Source organism: Megascapheus bottae, chromosome 21 (assembly GCF_031878675.1).
Source record: "Megascapheus bottae isolate mThoBot1 chromosome 21, mThoBot2.hap1, whole genome shotgun sequence".
In the NCBI taxonomy this organism is placed as follows: Eukaryota; Metazoa; Chordata; class Mammalia; order Rodentia; family Geomyidae; genus Megascapheus; species Megascapheus bottae.
Genome location: NC_143529.1, coordinates 25205439 through 25220690, shown reverse-complemented (window position 1 = coordinate 25220690; position 15252 = coordinate 25205439). Strand labels below are relative to the sequence as shown.

At 56.0% G+C, this 15252-nt stretch overlaps 1 protein-coding gene across 1 annotated transcript in view; it reads right to left on the bottom strand.

The window, feature by feature from the left end:
- Window positions 1-5123: 5123 nt before the first annotated feature.
- The window catches only part of Speg (striated muscle enriched protein kinase), a 48559-nt gene continuing 38430 nt past the window's right edge, over window positions 5124-15252 (bottom strand). Inside the window, exons 30-41 of the mRNA XM_090354882.1 lie at window positions 13180-15154; window positions 12782-12913; window positions 9553-9669; window positions 9224-9391; window positions 9011-9133; window positions 8706-8873; window positions 8021-8594; window positions 7372-7611; window positions 7065-7288; window positions 6173-6248; window positions 5867-6016; window positions 5124-5639 (exon numbers count right to left, since the gene is read on the bottom strand). Of these exons, the coding sequence (XP_090211008.1) occupies window positions 5447-5639; window positions 5867-6016; window positions 6173-6248; window positions 7065-7288; window positions 7372-7611; window positions 8021-8594; window positions 8706-8873; window positions 9011-9133; window positions 9224-9391; window positions 9553-9669; window positions 12782-12913; window positions 13180-15154 (4140 nt within the window). The 3' untranslated portion in view covers window positions 5124-5446. The remainder of the gene's footprint in view (window positions 5640-5866; window positions 6017-6172; window positions 6249-7064; window positions 7289-7371; window positions 7612-8020; window positions 8595-8705; window positions 8874-9010; window positions 9134-9223; window positions 9392-9552; window positions 9670-12781; window positions 12914-13179; window positions 15155-15252) is intronic.

The following is a 15252-nucleotide window of genomic DNA, read 5'->3' as shown; positions in this document are numbered from 1 at the left end:
ACATATACACACGCACACACACGCGCGCGCGCACACACAGGCACATACATACACACACGCGCGCACACACGCACACATGCACACACAGAGGCACACGCGCGCGCGCACACACACAGACGTGACACACACACGCATACACACATACACGCGCGCGCGCACACACGCACACACACACACAGCACTGCGGTAGGCGTTCTCTCCAGACTCCCTTTGACATTGATATCCTATGACCTCGGCCTGTAGATCTGGAGTAAGTAACTAGGGTGTAGGCTCCCGGGCAGAAGGAATGGCGATACAAAAGAACAGAAGAAAGGGAAAAAAAAAAAATAGAGAGCAGCTTTATTAATCAAGACCCGAGCGGGCTGTCGGTTCCACCCGCCCCCCTGCGCTTGAAGCCGGGGCGGAAAGCCTGGGGGGCGGAGGGAGGACGGTCTCCAAGTACACCTCGTCCTGCCCCGGTGGTGGGGCGTGGCCCGGCGGATGGCCGGCGTGCTGGAGGTGGAACGGATCTCCAAGAACACCCAGGAGGGAGATGGGGGGCAGAGGCAGAGGGGACAGGTAGAGAGCAGGGCCGAGCTAATGAACCAGCTCTGTTCTTTGCTGCCCAGTTTCCCTCCGCGCGCTCTCGCAGGGTTTCTGGGCACAGTACCAGGCAGATTGCAGCCCCACGCCCTGCCCTCGCGAGCCCTGGGCCCTCGCCTGTGGTGCTCCTCGACGGCAGATCCTGACTGCGGCAGGATCTCCGCAGTCAGCGCGACCCTGGTGCCTTCGCGCCTTGGCCTTGGTCCCTTGGGAACCTCGGCTGGGGCTAGTTAAAGGAGGCGGGGAGCAACCCAGTGAGGGACTTTCGGGGCATCACCTCCCCAGAAAATATTTTGCCCTAAATACAAAGCGCATTTGGGCTTGTAATACCATATTGTACACATTCTTAAGCCTTTCTAGTTTCATCTCCTTAGCTATTAGACGGGACGCATGCCCTGCCCCCTCTACTTCCCGGGGATGAATAGAAGAACAAAAGAAGTAGAAGCCCAAGAAAGTTCCCGCACCTCCGGGTGCCTAGGAGACTGCAATGGAATGGAAATTGCCTAGGGTTAGAAACCCCAAAAGCCCAGTTGTAGGCCTTGGCTGTGCTTCCGGCTTGCTCTGGGACCTTGGGGCTCTGGGGTCACGTGATCTAAGTCCACGGCTGACTTCTGGGGCTGGGGGGTGGGGGCGTAGGGAAGAGCAACCATAGTCCGAGCGGCGAGGCATGGCAGGCTGCGCCCCTTCCCCCGGACTGTGCTCTAAGGGACCCCAAGCGCTCGAGGGGTGGGGCTGCGCTGCGTCCTGGCTCCGCTGTACCCTGGCGGCGCTGCACCATGGCCGGGCTGCACCCTGGCTGTGCTGCACGCTGGCGCCACTGCATCCTGGTGGCACTGCACCCTGGCAGCGCTGCACTCTGGCTCCGCTGCACCCTGGCCCTGCAGCACCCTGGCGGCTCGTACTTTCCACGAGGATGCGCTTAGTCAGAGCACTGGCCGAAGAGGTTGGTTACATTGATGCTGTACTGACCCAATGACCCAAGTCTGCCAGCTGGCCGTCGCACACCACCAAAGCCACGACGTCTGGGTCCTCAAAGACGGAGCTGTACTTGGGCCCATCACGTAGCTCCTTGCCATCTCCAGCCGATAAAGGGGTTCGGGGAAGCCAAAATGCAGCGCGTCGGCTTGGTTGCGCTGCCCTCCATCAGCACCAAGTCCTTCAGCCGCTCCAGCTCCCACAGGGGTCCCTTCTCTCACAGTTTCTTCTGAGACCTACCCACAAGCCAGATCAGGGCCCACAGACACAACAGACATGGCTCTGGCCTACCGGAGCATCGTCTTCTGCCCATCCCTTTTGGGCCATCTCTAAGCAGGGATGCATAGGAAGGGGGTTGACCTTGAACTTTCTTGCCAGTCACCTTTCTGCACCCCAGTAATCATCCTTCCCTAAGGCCAGGGATCCTAGTTGTTCATGACACTGACTCAGCGTCCTAGCTTAGGCTAATCTTGATTGAACTTGCCTTTCCTCAGGAATGTGTTTTCTGTAGCTCCATCTCCCTTCCTCTCAAGGGCTTCAGGGGTTCAAGGGTTCCCGCTCACCTATGGTCCCTGTAAGAGGCCTGGATGTAAATAGCAGCACACTGTGTGGGGGGGGGGTGGTGGTGATGGAAGCTATTGATATCTACCATACATCCTGGAGATATGCTGCTAGTTTCTTGGCAGGCACTGCTTTGGACATCTGGAAAGGGATGACAACCATGGAGGGGGGGGGAGGTTCTGGCTGAGACAGAGCCTCTGACCTTCAACCCTTTCCATGTCTAAGACATCCTGAGTAAAGATGGGGGTTTTGGAGATGCAAACACACTTCCGAGGAATAGACTCACCCTACTGGCTCGCCTTCAGGATTTCTGCTGACTGGCTGGGTTCAAGCAAGCACAGAGCACTCCTGGATAACACAGTGGGGGAGCAGGCAGGTGATCAGCCTCTGTCCCCAGTTTTATACATCATTCCCCTCCTTTCCTTGTTTGGTCTGGTTGCCTCAAGCCCCTTAGGACCCCAGCCCCAGCCCCCTGACTTAAGTGGACTCCCTATGGAGTCCTAGGATGGATGCTGGGTGTGCCACTGAGGCAGGCCCAAGGGGGAAACTGGAGCTGCTCTGGGATATACTGAGTTAGCATCTAGACAGCTGGATAGCTGGCTGTGGTTCCATCCTTTCCCACAGCAGGGAGTAAATATCTCACTCCCTTGAGGACCAGATACAGCTTCAAGAGCAGACAACTCAATGCTGCGGCCACGTTATGCTCAGGTCAGACTGTAGGCAATCAGATGACATGCCTTTTCCCAGATGTTGTAGATAAAGAGGGTGCAATTGTGTGTGTGGGGTGTCCCTGAATTAAACTCAAGAAGGCTTGAACTTCATGGTCCATTATAACAGGCCCAAGGCTGTCAAGGCTGTCAAAACCAATGCCAACCACCCTACTCTTTCTCTATGTCCACCTTCACTTCAGGAGTCTATGGTTGCTGGTTCTGCACTGTGCCCCCTGGTGGTAAATTGATGTACATCTAAAGGAAAGCATATATATATATATATATATATATATATATATATATCCCCTTCAATGCTATTTTCACTCTGTTCTGTATGACAGGGGAGGGTCTGGCTAGTTTGCTTTGTTCCTGAAGATTAACACTACTTCTAACCCTACCAAGCCATTTTGGAAGATAAACTGCTTCGCAGAGGCATCACATCACCTGGGATGAAGGGATTCTATCCAGGCCAGGACACCAGGCAGAGCATGGCTACCATTTACTATAACTACTTACCCAGGTATGGAGCACTGTCACTTTTTGATTAGAACAATTTCGACACTGCTCTGCTGACATAAATTACCTTTGCTCCTCCGGGTTTAGAATAAGTAGTTCGTATGCCATTTCCGATGGAGATGGGAAGGGAGCTCCAGATCAAAGCGGGGGACAAGAGAGGAATTTTACCATTTATCAAGATATGAGTCCAGGCACTTCATTTTTATACAAAAACATTTGCAGTGTATAGGGGATTGGAGATTCTCACAGGCAAACTGTATATCTTCATTGCTAAAATGACAGGTGGGGAAGGTGTATCTCTCATTGTTTCCAGCTGGCTTTCGCATCCTGCTATTTTATGATGATGGGGTTTGCCTCTTCCCTGGAGTCCCGGGAAGCTGGAGAGGCTGGGTTGTATTGGGCAAAGGGCTGTCGGAGCTGGAGCCAAGGGGCTCTCAAACTCAATTGGCCACATACTCATGCCAACACTCTCTGCTCATGGCCGGAAGCTTGGTTCTTTTCACTTTGCCAAGAAGAGTTATCAAGGGAGGGGAACGATCCCTCTGGGCACAGGAAACCAGGCTTCCTCTTTGCCCTTCACCTCAGCTTAGTTCCAGGACCCAGTAAGTACTTTGTGGCTTTGCATAGAAGTGGTCATCAGGGTACCCTTGGCACCCAGAAAATCTCTAACTTGACACAAGGACAAGATCCAGTTAAGTGTGTCCTATAGCTATGTGCTGGACATAGCTGTCTTCACATTTCCTCTGTGTGTTTTGTTCAGAATTTGCAACTCCAAGAGCCCGGGCCTTGTACTTGTCCTGCTTTTTTTTTTTTTTTTACCATACACCAGGGTGAAACCTTTCAGCCCTAAGTATAGGATCAGAGTTCAGGAAGCTGACACTGGACTGAGGTATAGGCTGGCCCATTCCAGTGCCCAGAAGCCCTCAGTTGCAAGGACGGAGGTAGTGAGCAGGGATGGAGGTCAACAGAGTCTAGTTTGGTTAGAGGGTGACAGTGGGGATTCAGTAGGACTCCAATAGCATTCCAGAAACTGCAGGGCAAGAAACAGACCACACTCTCCCTTTAGAAATAAGGGGTAAAGGATCTGAGGCTGAGAGAAAGGAGTGGTGTTAGCTGATACACCCTCCAACATGTCTTCATTGCCCAGGAAAGGCCAAAAATGCCCCATCACAGGATTCTCATGCCCCACTACCCAGTCCTTCCAAAGAGAGACACACAGGTCCTAGCGCTTGCTTGCCCATTTTTATTTTCCTTATGGCAGACACCGAGAGCTACACAGACAGCTGGATGGTTGGGGAGGAAGCGGAAATTGGTGGTGCTGGTCAGGACAACATGGGCAATTGGGTTTAGATGGAAAGGAAAACTTCACAAAAGTCAATAAATAAATAAATAGGAATAGGATGAAGGGTAAAGGCCAATGGAGGAGTAGTGGGTACAGCCTTGGGCTAACATAGATTGCCCAGAGCTGGGCAATCTATGGGACAGGAGGAAAGATCCAGCTTGAGTAGCCACTGGCCTGCAGCTCTCTTCCTTTCTCTTTTCTCCTGGGATGCAGCTGCTGGCCTTCCCCATCTTTCCTGAACCTGCTGTCCCCTTTTCCCCACCTGATGCCCACTCTCATGTCCTGGCTCTGGCTCCCTGCCACTGTCTCCGTGTCTTGTCACTGCTTCACCAATACTCACTGCCAGCTCACTGTCCTGTTTCCTTCTCCATAGCCATTCACCTTCCTGGGTTCTCCCTGTGCTGTACCATGCCCCGCCCCCCCCCAGCAACCTTCCACTCATCTCTCCCCCTTCCTGTCTCTTTGTATCTTTTCCTCATCATTTCCCCATTCCCTTCTCACTCCTTTTCCTGTTCCCACCCCTGCCTGGCCTGGCTGATGGGTCTTGTACTCTGGCTGTGGTTGGGGTGACAGCAGGCAGATGTCCTGGGGCCTCATCCCCTCAGGTCTATGAAGTATAGCCTGGCCAGATGTTGCTGCTGGTGATATCGGAAGCCCCAGGCCCACCGGCTCAGCGTGGGTCTTGGAATGTCCCCTTGGCAGCGGTGGCATCAGTGGGAACTTGGAGTTGGAGCCCGCAGCTGGGCTGTGGTCCACACCACTAGGGGCTGCCAGGATAGGAGCGGAGCAGCACCTTGTGGCGGGTGGCAGTCTCAGCCCTGCGACGCCTCTGCTCACCCAGGAACTCTTTGAGCCGGTTGGTGGTAAAGGTGAGTGTCTGCCGACGCAGCTTCATCAGGTAGGCGTCCTGCAGCCATGGGTGGGCCAGGCAGTCCTGCAGGGAGGGCCGGCTCCTGCCAGAGGAAGCCAGGAGAGGTGAGCCAGGACAGAAGTTTCCCAGAGGGAACAGGCTCCACCCTCCTCCGGACCCCTATCCCAGTCCTGAGCCACTACCTTGTGTGGTGGCAGACAGTACCGCTGTCCAGCAGAAATAGCAGCGATATGTTATTAGAGTAGGGGCAAAGGGGGGTATTTCACCAGAGCCCCTGCACACAGGGAGAGGTAGTGCATCCCTACTCACCAGGGATGCACTGAGAGGACCTTGCGCAAGAAGAGGGTGGCACTCTGGGATGTGTTGGGGTACAGCTGGAAGGCATCAAAGCGGCCCCCCACAATCCGAGCTTCTGTTTCCTGGGGCTCAGGCTCATAGAATGGGGAGTGTCCACTGAGCCTGTTGTGGAAGACAGTTCAAATGACACGGTTGACAGTCCCAGCTGCCCACTCACTACCTCTCTACCTTAATGGACTGAGGGTCAACTCATGGACAGGGCCACCCTGCATCTGAATGTGGGCTGGGGAGGTGGCTAAAGCATGGCCAGACACTCACATGATATAGGTAAGCACTCCTGCTCCCCAGATGTCTGTGGCAGAGCCGATGGGTTCACCCTTCACCATCTCAGGAGCTGACAGGAAACAGGCCAAGCTGACCCAGCTTCCCTGAGGCAGGGAAACAGGGAGAGGCAGGGAGGCCCCTGGGGCCTTGCAAAGCAGGACAATGGCAGGCCACCTCACCATGGGTCCAAGCAGAACAGCAGGCCTCAGAGGCCAGCAAGCAGGACAGAAGTGGGATCTGCCTTGGACAATTAACAGGTTGCTGAGGGCTTGGGGATAGAGGTCCCCAGATCCCAGGAGAACTGAGAAGTAGTATCCCTAGTTCCCCTGAATCAGCTTAAGGTAGGACTCTTATTCACAAACATGGTGGTTGACACTAAGATTAAGGGCCTATGAAACCAGTCTGGCTGGCTGTAATCCCAGGCTTGCCCCTTCTGGCTATGGGACCCTTGGCGATTTACTAAACCTGTCTGGCTCACCATTGTCTCAGCTATAAAGAGTTGCTTGTAAGAATAACTCCAAGGAATAGAGATAATAAACATCAAACACTTAGCAGGTAGCCAAATGACAGCTCGTTTTCCTTATTTATATACCATAATCATTGATCTTCCAGCATTGGCACATCCTGCCTCTACCATTTATAACTGTCAGATTGGGCAATACTTTACTTCCATATGCCTCTATTTCCTCATCTGTAAGAAGTGGGTAATTTGACACCAAACCCCAGGGCTATTGTAAAAATTCATTGAAACTGTAGACTGAGTCCACTGTTAGCACAGAACAAGCACACAGTGAAGAGTACCCACATGTGGACAAAGTGAGCCCCAAAAGCTACCCCCCTGGCAATGTCCCAGTTCCCCACTGCAGATGGGTACTGGTCCTCTCACCCATGAACTCCAGTGTGCCTGTGCGGTGGCCAAGGGGCCGCAGGGCCTGGGGATTGTATGGCTGGGCACTACCAAAGTCCACAATCTTTAGGGCATTGTCGGAGGCCAGAAGCAGGTTGTCCGGCTTGATGTCTAGGTGGAGCACGTGGTGGCCATGGAGGTAGTCCAGGCCTTGTAGCAGCTGTACCACGTAGGTGGCCACATCATCTTCTGAATACCGGAATCTGCGGGCAACAGGGGTTGAGTAAGTGACCTCCCAGCCTGTCTCCCCAACTCCAGCTTTCTGATCCCTGAAATGTCCACCTACCTGTCACTGAGCCCACAGAGCAGCTCCCGGTTGCCACAGCTCTCAGCGATAAGCACGAGGTACCGAGGGGTGATGTAGGCCTCGTGCAGGGACATGAGCCGCTCATGGTGCAGCGCTCGCAGCACTTCATACTCCTGCAGAACTCGCCGCTTGCCCTCAGCTACGTATGGCACGATCTTGGCCACGAATGCTTGGCCTGTGGCATTCTCTCGACATGCTCGCACAACACCAAAGCGACCCCTGTGTGTACATGGGAGGCATTACAGATTTTAGAGGGGGGAGGGCGGGGAAGAATGCAGTGTATGCAGAGTTCAGCCCCAGGAATGAAGGATTCTGTTCCAGTTGTCTATGTTTGGCCAACTCCACAGACTCAGTTTGCTCACCCGTGAAATGGGTGATGCTAATGATGATAATCAAGTGGGGTCTCCCTTTCAGGGTGTGAAGATGAGGCAATAGCACATGGCTACTTGCTCGGTATAGTGCCCAGCACAGTTGAACTCCCCATTGCCGAACTCAGTAGTTGGAAGGACCTACATCTCACCAACTTCCCACAAGCCCCGCCAGGACAGTTTGTTCTGCTCTTTGAATCCTTGGGCTCCTAACACCCCACCCACTTCCCGGTCTTTCTTCCCTTCCTGGGCCTGCTTACCTGGCCTTTTCCTCCAGGAAGGTGTAGGGTTTCTGAGGGAGGCCCTGCCGGAGAGCAGTCCCCTCCGGTGTGGGGGAACTGGCCGCCTCCTTGGCTGGGCTGAGGCTCCGTATAGTCACCTTGATGGGCTCTGGAGGGGGCTCAGGGGCAGGGGGCTCAGGGGCTGGGGGTGCAGACACAAAAGACGTCACCATATACAAGGCAGAAGAGGAAGATGCTGGTTTAGCCCCTTGAGGGGTGGAGGCTGGGGCACCAGCGTCAGAGACAAGAGACTCGGGCTCACTTGGGGTAACCTGGATACTAGGTGGGGTGGGCTCTGCTTGGTGTGTAGCCTGCAGGCCCCTGTGCTTTCGTGGGGGAGTTTGGGGTGGTGGACCCACAGCCTTGAGTGAGGACAAGGCCTGGCTGGGGGCGGTGGGGGGGGATGAGGGGCTGAGCCTGGCAGCCTGGGAGCCTGGGGGCGCAGGAGCTGGGGTGGGGGCCAGTGAGGTAGGAGAGTCAGGTGCTGGGGCCCTGGCTGGCCCTGAGGTAACAGGGGCATCTTGATGAGCAGCAGATGGCCGAGTGGAAGAATCTAAGAGAGGGAGAGGAAAAGAAAATCGTGATTGTGTGGCCTGTGGGCGATGCCATGGTGCTCTGTGAAGGAGGTAGTCCCATTTCCTCTCATGTGCCCCCATCCACTGACCTTGAGTGCCCCTGACAAGAACCTTCTCAGAAGGGTTGCTGAAGGGCCCCTGTCCTGCACGATTGACACAGGCCACACGGAACCTTACAGTCACCCCGATGGGTAGATCTGTCACATTGTAGTAACAGTCAGGGATGCCTGTGCTCACTGGGTGCCAGATAGACTCTCCTACGGGCAACACAAGGGGAAGGTTGAGGCCACAGAAGGGTGGCATGATCTTCCCATGCCATCTGCAAAGGGCCAGCAGAGGCAACTCATCAAGAATTTGCCTTTGCAGCCCTGCCCCCCTGCCTCCTTGACCTCACCGTCCACCCGCCGCTCCAGCGTGTACGTGCAAGGTGCCCGGCCATCCCCCGGCTTCCACAGCACCAGGGCCGTGTCTTGGTAGGTCTGGGGCACCTCTGGAGGGGCTAGTTTCCCTGGGGTGCCTGGATGGAGAAGAGGCCCAGTGATGTCCCAGTTAAGAGCGTGTATCAGGCATCTCCATCACTCCACCCTCAGCCCTGCCCCAGGCTCACGGGCCACAGCCACGGTACAGGAGCTGGTGATGCTGCCTAGAACATTGGTGGCAGAGCACTCGTACAGGCCAGCATGCCGTTTGCCTGCCCTGGGGATACTCAGCAGCTGCCGACCATCTTTGCAGGACACGATGACTACGGAGGGCTCGGCCCGAAGGGACTGCTTGTCTGGAAACAGGAAGAATAGGAAGCACTGCTGGCCATATGTGGCCAGGCACCCTCTTACCCCCGCCTCCCATGAGCCATGCTCACCCCAAGGCTTAGCCTTCCCTTTCCCTTTCCCACCTTCCCTCCCCTACCTCTCTCTGTGAGAGATGGGAATTGTTTACCTTTCATCCAGGAAATACGAGGTGCAGGGCAGGCCGCTGGCAGACAGAGCAGGGTGGCTGCCTCCCCCTCGAGCAGCACCTGGTCCTTGAGTTTGATGTGGAAGACTGGGGGGAAGTCTGGAGATGGAGCAAAGAGAGTCATCTGTGTACGGGAGCCTGGTGGCTTACTGCTGAGGAAAGGGCAGGTGTGTGCGATCCTGGCATGGAGGAATCCCCGGGAAAGGTTCTCTCCTCCCAGCCAAATGTGGGGAGTGGAATCTCATGCCATGTGCAAGAACTTTTTTTTTTTGAGCAATCATACATTTCCTCAGGCCCTCAGCATATGTTAGAACTATCTTTTCCTGGCACTGATTATTAAAGATGTTTAATAAATATCTCATGTTTGTAAATCACTTAGAGCAGGGACAGGCACAGGTATGTGCTCTACAAGTATGTATTAAAGAAAATAAAAACAAAAATATGTGAAAACATGAATCCCTAGTCCTTCTGAGGTATTTCAGGGTGAAAAAGGGAGTGATATATATATGTATATTGTAACCAGAATGAACAGTCTCGAAGATCCAAAGCCAACACGATGCTGCTCAGCCCTCAAAGTGTGCAAGCATCTCTGTCCTTCCTCCCGTCTGGGGTATGGGTGAGGCGCTTGTGTACTAATTCAGGTCAACTAAGTTGAACTTTTGAAAGGACAAGAGCCAGTCTCTACATGACCACAAGCAAATCATTTACCCTTTCAAAAACTCCATTTCTTATCTACATGCTGGAAATACCAAGGTCAGAAGGATGGTTTGAGAACAACAACAAAAAAAAAGCATGTAAAATGCTAGGACAAATCTAATGTGAAATAATTTCATGAATATTAGGTGTGTGTGTGTGTGTGTGTGTGTGTGTGTGTGTGTGTGTGTGATTAGAGTTTGAACTCAGGGTCTCCTGCCTGCTGGGCATGTACTTTACCACTTGAGCCATTCCACCAGCTCCTCTTGTGTTGGATATTTTTTGAGTTAGGGTGTCATGTAATTCCTGGGCAAACCTGGATTCATAATATTCCTACTTCTGCTTCCCCTAGTCACTGAAGAAGTGACAGCTGTACCCCACACAGTGCCTAATCATGAGTAGAGACGGAGTCTCAAGAACTTTTCCCACCTCGTATGCTAGCCTCAGACTGTGATCTCACAATCTTTTGTCTCCCAAGCACCTAGGATTACAGGTTTGAGTCACTGCATCCAACTTAAACAACCCTGGCTGTAGTTGCTATGATTATCTCCTTATTATGCTTGGCACAGAAGCCAGGAGCAGAGAAAAAGGAAAAGAGATTGTTTCAGCAAAGCAAGAAAGCTGCTTCACTACTGGTGAGTGACCTTATCCATGGCTAGGTTGGAGCAATAAACTTGGCTCCAGTCCTGTTGGCCAATAGCTCCTTAGTGGCATGAGGAGTGGAGTTTGTGGTCCCTGGAATGATGCTTTAGAAAAGTCCCAATCTGGTTCCAGCTACCGGGGATGGAGAACTTCTTTTCCACTTGGGCAGAGATAGCTAAAGACCCTGGGGATTCCAATTGCTGCCTCTAAAGAATCAGGAGGAAGGGGGAGTATCCATGACCTGGACAGGAGAGGGGTACGCAGAGAGGGGTACGCAGCAGAGTATCCCACCATACCCCATGGTTCCCAGCAGGGATCCTTTCTGAAGTTCCAGTCTCATCAGCAGCTTCCTCCAGACCAAGTGAGACTAGGAGGGAGTGTAAGGGAGGCCAAGGAGAGAGGAGAAAGGTGTCCTGGGCCCAGCTATGCCAGCCACACCCCAGAGTCCCCAGGACTAGCCCTAGTTGGTAAAGTGCACATGGGGCAGGCTGCTTCTGAAAGGAGAGGGGGAGAGGAGGAGGTCAGGGGACACTGTGCAGCAGGAAATCAGCTGCACAAGCAAAATGGAACTGGGAGGGAGGCCCCAGATGGGAAGGGATCAGCTGTTCCCAGGCTTCAATGCTAGATACTCTCCTCCTCTCCCCACCTCCCTCCACCAGCTGGCCTCCCTCCCCCTCGCTCATCCACTACAGCCCTGGCCAAGGCTGGACAATCTTTCCAGAGACAGCAAGGCAGAACTATTCTGAGCAATTTAGACAGGAACTGGACAAGAATGGAGCAATGGCTGATAAAGATGGTGCACACAGCCTTGCTTGGTGTCTGGCTCCTGTCCTTCCTGCCAGTCCGGAAGGGCAACCTTGAGGAGTGCCCCTTTTTCCAGTTGGTGTGACCCCGGTTGAGAATTCTTTCTTCCTCACAGCCATAGAACACTTGCAAGGAACAGGCCAGGGCATACTTTAAAACCCTTGCCCCAGCAAAGGGCCCAGAAGGCTGCATTTTCACTGCCTTGAGGTGGGAGTGGAGGGGGCCTGTCAGAGAACAAGGAGAGGCAGCTATGAGTTCAGAGTTGTAGAGAAATGGAGAACTTAGAAGTATGGTTTTGCTGGGAGTCAAAATGTGTCATTGGGTTCATACTCAAACATACCTGAATTGGGGGCTGGAGAGCACAATTTTGAGTTTCTTCAAAACTACACCTAAGCAGGGTGCCAGTCGCTCATGCCTGTAACCCTAGCTACTCAGGAAGCTGAGGTTTGATGGTCACAGTTTGAAGCTAGCCCAGGCAGAGATGTCCATAAGACTCTCATTTCCAATTAACCACAAAAAAAGTCTGAAGTGGAGGTGTGGCTCAAATGGTAGAGCACCAGCCTTGAGACAAAAGTTAAAGGACAGCACTCAGGCCCTGAGTTCTAGCTCCAGTACCAACACAAACAAACAAACCTAAATATTGGCTTAAAAAAAAAAACCAAACTAAAATCTCCCATAGGGCAGAAGTCATGCCAAAGAAAAGCCTAAGTAGAATGTCCTAGAGCCACATCTGGGCAGTGGCTATAGAGGGATTCACAGTTCAACTGGCAGTTCCGATTACTGGCTGTGTGACTTGGACAAGCTGTTTTGCACCACATTGCTACACCTGTTTCCTCACCTGTAAAACAGGATGATGACAATAATTGTTCCTAAATAATGCTGCAGCACTGAATGAGACAGCGCTTGTAACACGCTTAATGGGACACTTGGCTTTGCTAATTAATGGCAGCTGCAGCTATGATTATGGTAGTTGCTTTCCTGACTCCAGGCCTCTTCCACAGCTTGTCCTGGCCCATCCAGGTGGTCAAGGCCCCATCCAGCTAGGACTGCACACCGAGCAGGCCTCTCTTACCTGACTCACTGGGCACATACTGTTGACCCAGGTCCTCTTGGCCACTGCCAGAGAGATTCGGCTGTGATAAACCCTTGTCCTTCCTCAGCCTGGAGAGGCCCCAGCGCAGGCGGCTTCGGCTTTCTCCCGGAGCTGTGCAGATCCAGGCCCAAGATCAATTGTCCAGCCAGCACCAGCAAATCCCAACTGACTAGCAGCCCAAACAAGAACCGAGCACCTGCTCCCAACTGCTTACACCCCAGGCTCTGCTTCTCAACCTGCTCCTTCGCTCCCCAGCCCCTTTGATTCCACCTTCAGGGCCTCCAGCACCTCTGCAGCCTCTTTACACTGTCTGCCCTCGGCCCCATCCTCCTCTCAGCGAATCCCAGCATCTTCCCCTACTCCAAACCCCTCCTCACCCGAAGAGCCCGATGTGCCACTGGCCTCGGAGCCTAGAGACTCGGCAGACGGCGTGGTGGCGCCGGCCTGCGAGGCCAGCTGGTTGTGCGGGACGCCGAGGCGTCGTAGACTCTCGCCTTCCGACGTGGCCCGGCGCAGCTTTCCGAACAGTGGGGTGCTGCGACCCGAGGCGCCCCCGGAGTCCTCGCTGCTGCTGCCGCGCTGCAGACGGCTGGACAGCCGCTCCAGCGTGGAGCTCAGCCTCCTGCGCACCGCCAGCACCGGGGAGCCGCGCGCCGAGCTGCCGCCCTCGGAGCTCTCCCCGTCGGCGCCGCCGCGGGCCTCCCAGGAAGGGTGGCGCTGCGACGGCGGCGTCCTCCGCAGCCTCTGGGACAGCGACAGCGACAGGCGGCGGACCAGGCCCGGCTCCCCGACAGCCCTGAGGTCCTGCACCGAGCGGGAGCGCTCGGGCCTGCGCACCAGCTCCAGTGGGGTCCCCGCCGGGCTGGGCCGGTAGATGCCGTCCTCCTCGGCCCCGCGGAACGGGCCGCGCTCCTCGGAGCGCGAGCGGCTCAGCAGCCGCAGCCCCCGGGACAGGGGCGATTCGCGGCTGCGCTTGAACTTAGCCTCGAACACCGCCTCGGACTCCAGGTTCTCGATGCTGCTGCTGAGGCTGCTGCCTGGTCTGGGGGGCACCGTGGGGACCCGGGCCTTCTCGGCCACTGCGGGAGGAGCCCTGGCCGAAGGCGCGCGCTTCTCGGGGGCCCCTGCAGGCGGGGGGGCCACCCTGGCGAACACGGCGGCGTGGGGCTGGGGCTCCTCTGGGGCGGGGAGCGTGGCGGGGGCCTGCGGGGACTCGGCGGGGGACAGTTGGAGCGACTGCATGATCTGGGCGTACGGGGTGAGGGGCAGCGCTGGGGTTGGCCGGGCCGCGGCGGCCGGAGCGGGTTTGGAGGTTCGGGCCCGCGCTGGGGCGGGTCCTGGGGACTTCTCCGGAGCAGGCTGGGGTGCGGAGGGCGCGGGAGGCTCGCTGGATTGGGTGGCTGAAGGTTCCTCAGACTTGGGGGTACTGGGTCTGGGGGCGCTAGGCCGCGAAGGACTGGGCTGCTGAGCCTCGCTCAGAGCAGACAAGGAGGGGGACTCGTGTAACCTGCGGGCCCCAAGCTTGGCTACCGGGATCTCAAGGGGCGCCCCCGCGCGGCGATGCCGGCCCCGGGGTTCCGCCTCGCCCTGAGAAAAGCTGCTGCTCTTCTGCAGGCCCCGCGTCTCCGGGGGCGGTGGGTGACGAGGCGCCGCCTCGCTGGAGGCCGCCCGTGCCATCCGGGGGTCCCGCGCACGGCCCCCCAGGCTCTCCAGCAGGGGCCCCCGGAGGCCGCTGACCTTGCCATCCTCAGCGCCTCCCCGCAGCAGCCGCTGGCGCAGGGCCTGCAGCCTCTGGGCGTACTCGCTCTCGCCCTGGCCTCCCCGGGTCAGGCGGGTGGCGCCCGGGCTGGGGCTTCTGCGCTGGGGCAGCTCTACCGACGCCGCCTTGTGCAGGCCCCGGCCCGGCTCCCGCGGCCCGGCCCGGGGCAGGGCGCTCTCAGCGGAGCTGCCCCTGCGGAGCTCTCCCCGCCGGGGACTCGGCCCAGCTGGGGACTCCTGGCCTGGGATGGAGAGGGTCTGAGGACTGGGGGTCTCCTGGTCCTGAGAGGGAGCCCTTCCCTGCTCCAGCCAGTCCATGGGGGTGGCGACCCCGGCCTCCGGGGACCCCAGGGTCTCCTCCTCAGTGGGAATGTCAGTGAGGGACACGCGAGAGCCAGAGAACTCGGGCTGCAGGGGCCTGGGCACCGAGGGCAGCTCCTCCAGGTCTTCCTCTTCAGAGTCCGAGGAGGACGAGAGCCCCCCGCTCGGGGGGGATCTTCTGGGCATGGCCACCCACACGCGTTCCGGGGGTGCCCGCAGCAGCTCTGGGATGGGGCGCAGCACGAGGTGGCACTTGTAGCTGATCTGGGAGCGCTGGAAATAAGGTACTAAGGTCAGAACAGAGGGGCCTAGAGCAGGATTGCCCCAAGGGAAAAAAAGGGAAAAGCAGGCAAGGAGTCAGAGGGGAGCCG